The sequence below is a fragment of the Oryx dammah genome, unplaced genomic scaffold (genome assembly GCF_014754425.2).
Source record: "Oryx dammah isolate SB20612 unplaced genomic scaffold, SCBI_Odam_1.1 HiC_scaffold_27, whole genome shotgun sequence".
NCBI classification, from domain to species: Eukaryota; Metazoa; Chordata; class Mammalia; order Artiodactyla; family Bovidae; genus Oryx; species Oryx dammah.
In genome coordinates, this window is record NW_024070211.1 from 109,654,224 (window position 1) to 109,659,605 (window position 5,382).

At 40.6% G+C, this 5,382-nt stretch overlaps 1 protein-coding gene across 1 annotated transcript; it reads right to left on the reverse strand.

Annotated features, from left to right (window-relative positions):
* Positions 1–1,391: 1,391 nt before the first annotated feature.
* Positions 1,392–3,312, reverse strand: LOC120854908 (nucleosome assembly protein 1-like 1). The gene has a single exon (XM_040229313.1). It carries the CDS (start codon positions 3,190–3,192, stop codon positions 2,038–2,040), a length of 1,155 nt encoding a protein of 384 aa, XP_040085247.1. The 5' UTR covers positions 3,193–3,312; the 3' UTR covers positions 1,392–2,037.
* Between the last annotated feature and the right edge of the window lie 2,070 nt (positions 3,313–5,382).

The window sequence follows — 5,382 nt, forward strand, 5'->3', positions numbered from 1 at the left end:
TCTGTTGTCCCCTTCTCCTGCCTTCAATCTTTCCCAGCATCAGCTCTACAGAGATTTTAGGAGGAATATAGCCCTACTATCACATTGAATTTAGCTCAGTAATACTGCTTCCCACATGACTCAGCAGTAAAGAATCTGCCTGCAATGTAGGAGATGTGAGTTCTATCACCAGGTCAGGAAGATCCTTTAGAGAAGGAAATGGCAGCCCACTCCATTATTCTTGCCTGGGAAATCCCATGGACAGAGGAGTCTGGTGGGTTACAGTCCATAGGGTTGCAAAGAGTTTGGCATGACTTAGCGCTAAACAACAACCACCTATTTCAGGCTTCTGACCTCCAGAACTATAAGGTAATAATGTATGTTATTTTAAGCTACTAGATTTGTGTTAATTTATAGCAACAATAGGAAGCACAAGTTGAAATCAAGATTGCTGGGAGAAATATCAATAACCTCATGCAGATGACACCACCCTTATGGCAGAAAACAAAGAACTAAAGAGCCTCTTGATGAAAGTGAAAGACGAGAATGAAAAAGTTGGCTTCAAACTCAACATTCAGAAAACTAAGATCATAGCATCTGGTCTCATCACTTCATGGCAAATAGATGGGAAAACAGTGGAAACAGTGAGAGACTTTATTTTTTCGGCTCCAAAATGACTGCAGATGGTGACTACAGCCATGAAACTAAAAAAAAGCTTGCTTCTTTGAAGAAAAGTTATGGTCAACCTGCTGCTGCTGCTGCTAAGTCACTTCGGACACTCTGTGCGACCCCATAGATGGCAGCCCACTAGGCTCCTCTGTCCCTGGGATTCTCCAGACAAGAATATTGGAGTGGGTTGCCATTTCCTTCTCCAATGCATGAAAGTGAGAAGTGAAAGTAAAGTTGCTCAGTTGTGCCTGACTCTTAGCGACCCCATGGACTGCAGCCTACCAGGCTTCTCTGTCCATGGGATTTTCCAGGCAAGAGTACTGGAGTGGGTTGCCATTGCCTTCTCTGATGGTCAACCTAGACAGCATATTAAAAAGCAGAGACATTACTTTGCCAACAAAGGTCCACCTAGTCAAAGCTATGGTTTTTCCAGTAGTCATGTATGGATGTGAGAGTTGGACTATAAAGAAAGCTGAGCGCCGAAGAATTGATGCTTTTGAACTGTGGTGTTGGAGAAGACTCTTTTTTTTTTTTTTTTCAAATTATATGACACTTTTATTTTAGGATGCAAAAACAAAAATGAGCAAACAAACAAACAAAAAACTTGAAATAGGCTTGTCAAATGATGTAAATTCATCCTTTCCATGGAAGCAGAAGGTAGATCCTACCACAAAGAAAAGATGCTTAATTAATGGAGGTTAAATTTTAAAAGTACAATTAAAATAAAAATAATGAGGCATAACTTTCTGAAAATACTAGGTTTTATTCACCTCCCTAAGATAACCAATAACCATACTGTTAGTTAATCATCTTTTCTTATAGTAAATAATTTCACCTGACATACAAAAACCTGTTAATCTAAATTATCAGGTGTAGTCTTACTGGAAATTCTTAACCATATACTTGTCTTGACAAGTTTTGCTTTTCGAACAATGAATTGTCTTAATGCAAGTCATTGTATTTCTGTAACAAAGTAATGAAAGGCACAGCTCTTGCAAGCAAACTGAAACCCATTCAACCAGCTGAAAAAATACTTTGGTTCTTCAGGAAAAAACTTAGCAAGACAAAAAAATCTGGTTCATTTCACAGTTCTGTTCATTTTCATAGCTTTAATCTGACAGTTACATGATAAAAATATTCCAAGAAGAACCAAACTATATAGCCACGGACGAACATGCGTGAGAGATTCTGTGCATTCGATGCAGCTGGCAGAAAAACTAGTTAAAATGCTAAGTAGAACACATTTGGTCTTTAAAATATCAGTTCCTTTCCTTTAAAAAAAACTTCTGAGTCTACCAGGAAAATACAAAAGCATAAGGCTGTAAGGAAGCAATAGCTGTGTCCAGGCTATTACAGCGCGGGCATCCTCAGGGCCTCATCCACTCTGCTTCACTGCTGCTTGCACTCGGCTGGGTTTTGATCCTCCTTTGGGTCATCGTCTGGATCATTTTCCTCATCTCCTTCTTCTTCCCCTTCTTCATCATAATCATCATCATCTTCTTCAATAGCTTCTCCAGTGAAGTATAACACTGATCTTGGGATGATACGCTCACGTAAAAAGTGACCAGTTTCAAAGTCTGCAGCGAGGATAGCTTCAGAATCATCATCCAGATCTTCACTCTCAGGAACTTCAGGAGGGGCAAAAAAATTAAAGAAAGAGTCATTAGAAACTGTTTTGGTCACAGTACGAACTGTCCCACGTCCCTTGTGTTTCTGCTGCTTCTTAATCGTTTTCAAAGTGACATTCTTCCCTTTTTGCCAATCTATCTGGCACCCTGTACAACCCATAATTTCTGGTCCATCAAAAGAAAAGGGATCAGAATCATCTGGTTCTGACCTCATCCTATATGTCTTTGTCAACACTTCATTTGTGAAATATTCATTGGGTTCAAAGTGAAATTCTAAGACAAAACTCATAGGTTGACCAGCATCTGAGAACTTCACTTTAATGTCTTTCAAGTGCTTCAGAATAGGCTCATCATGTTCCTGAACCATATCACTGAGCAAGTCAACATTCTTAAAAACGGTCAACCAAAACTCAGGAATTCCCTTGGGATCTTCTTTTTTTTCATCCTTTTTCTCATCTTCAATCTTGGCCTTTTCTTTTAGCTCCTCCGAAATTTCATCTTCCTCATCTGGTTTCCATTCACATTCTTCTTCCGTAGGTTCATAAATGGCATTAATGATCTCAAATCGCTTATCAAACAGAGGCTGATAAAGAACAGCATACTTTCTTTCAAGATCATGAACTTCCCCATAGAATTTGGCTTCTATCTGTGCACATTTAACTTGAAGGTTTTTGAGAGCATTCACTCGTCTTTTAACTACCCTAGGCAAGCTTTCAATGTATCCTGTTGGTGTTTCTACCAGACCATCAAGTCTTTCTTGAAGGGCTGCAAGAATCTGAGGATTTTGCATCATCTGAACAGTCAGCTGACGCGCTTTGATTTTTGTTTCTTCACCAGTTTCTTCTTCTTCTACTTCTTCAACATCATCCAAATCTTGATCAAGTTCAGCCTGTTCTTTGTTGTCGATGTCTGCCATGTTGTACAAATGCCAAGTATCGGTGGCGAGAGCGGGGAGCCGAGCGGCTGAGCTGCGCAGGCAGTGACTCAGGGCGGCGGCGGGAGGAGCAGGAGGCGGCGCTGCGAGCTGATGGCGCTAAAAAAGGTGGAGAAGACTCTTGAGAGTCCCTTGCACTGCAAGGAGATCCAACCAGTCCATCCGGAGGGAAATCAGTCCTGAATGTTCATTGGAAGTACTGATGCTGAAGCTGAAACTCTGATCATTTGGCCACCTGATGTGAAGGACTGACTCATTTAAAAGACTCATTTGAAAGATTGAGGGCAGGAGGAGAAGGGGGTAACAGGATGAGATGGTTGGATGGCATCACTGACTCAATGGACATGAGTTTAGGTAAACTCTGGGAGTTGGTGATGGACAGGGAGGCCTGGGGTGCTGCAGTCCACCGGATAGCAAAGAGTCGGACATGAACTAATACAGAAAGTCAGAACAGATAAGCAATGTGTAAACTGTCTTCTTTTGAAACTTTAAAGGAGCAAATTTAAATATCTCTTTTAAAAGTTCATGTCTTGTGTGGCAAAACCAATACAATATTGTAATTCGCCTCCAATTAAAATAAATAAATTTAAATTAAAAAAATAAAAATAAAAAAGAGAAAAAAAAATAAATAAAAGTTCATGTCTTGATTAGGTGGAAAAAGCAATGCAACCCACTCCAGTATTTCTGCCTCAAGAATCCCATGACCAGAGGAGCCTGGTGGTCTACAGGCCATGGGGTTGCAAAGAGTGGGACATGACTGAATTACTAACACACATACATCTTGATTAGGAGTTCTTATGGCTGATACCAAATTAAAATATGCTTGTATTATGAGAGTCTTAGTATTATAGGATAGTAGTCCAAACCTTTTTGGCAACAGGGACTAGATTCATGGAAGACAATTTTTCCACAGACAGGACAGGGTGGGGCATGATTCAAGAGGTAATGTGAGTGATGGGAGGGATGGGAACAGCAGATGAAGATTTGCTCACCCGCTGCTGTACAGTACTGGTTCATGGTCCAGGGATATGGTATAGGTTGGCCCCTGCTATATGAGAAATGCAATATCAAGACTTTTCATGTACCCTAAAGTTCATTGCAGCACTATTTACAATGGAAGAAACCTATATGTCCATTGATAGATGAAGGGATAAAGATATGGTACATATATAATGGAGCGTTGCTACTGCTGCTGCTAAGTTGCTTCAGTTGTGTCCGACTCTGTGCAACCCCATAGACAGCAGCCCACCAGACTGCCATCCCTGGGATTCTCCAGGCAAGAACACTGGAGTGGGTTGCCATTTCCTTCTCCAATGCATGAAAGTGAAAAGGGAAAGTGAAGTCGCTGAGTCGTGTCCAACTCTCAGCGACCCCATGGACTGCAGCCCACCAGGCTCCTCTGTCCATGGGATTTCCCAGGCAAGAGTACTGGAGTGGGGTGCCGTTGCCTTCTCCGTAATGGAGCATCACTTAGCCATAAAAATGAAATGTTGTAGATTAACACATATATGTGGTATCTAGAAAAACAGTACTGATGAACCTATTTGCAGGGAAGGAATGGAGACACACATGTAGAAAATGGGCTTGTGGACACAGCAAAGGAATGAGAGGGTGGGGCAAATTGAGAAAGTAGTGTTGACACATGTACACTACTCTAGGTGAAATAGATAGCTCGAGGGAAGCCGCTGTGTAACACAGGGGGCCCAGTCTGACATTCTGGGATGACCTAGAGGGTTGGGATGGCGGGGAGAGTAGGGAGGCTCAAGAGTGAGGAGGTATTTATATATATATATATATTTGTGTATATATATATATATATATATAATGACTGATTTGCATTTTGTGACAGAAACAAACGCAACATTGTAAAGCAATTTTCCTTCAATTAAAAAAAAAAGACTTTTCTATAGAAATGACAATAACAAACAAAGTAGGGTGCATTAAAATTCATAGAGTGCTGAAATAATGTGGCAACATCTTATCTACTATTGTGGACATTATCTGACTTGCCATCTTAAGTCACGATATTTATTATGTTTATTCATCATTCATTTAATGATGACTGGGTACCTATTATGCAGGCGTGTGTGTAGGGATACAGGTAAGTAGATAAAGAGACATGCAGAAATTCTGTACTGCTCTGAATTCTGACAGGTGGATTTTCATTTTCAG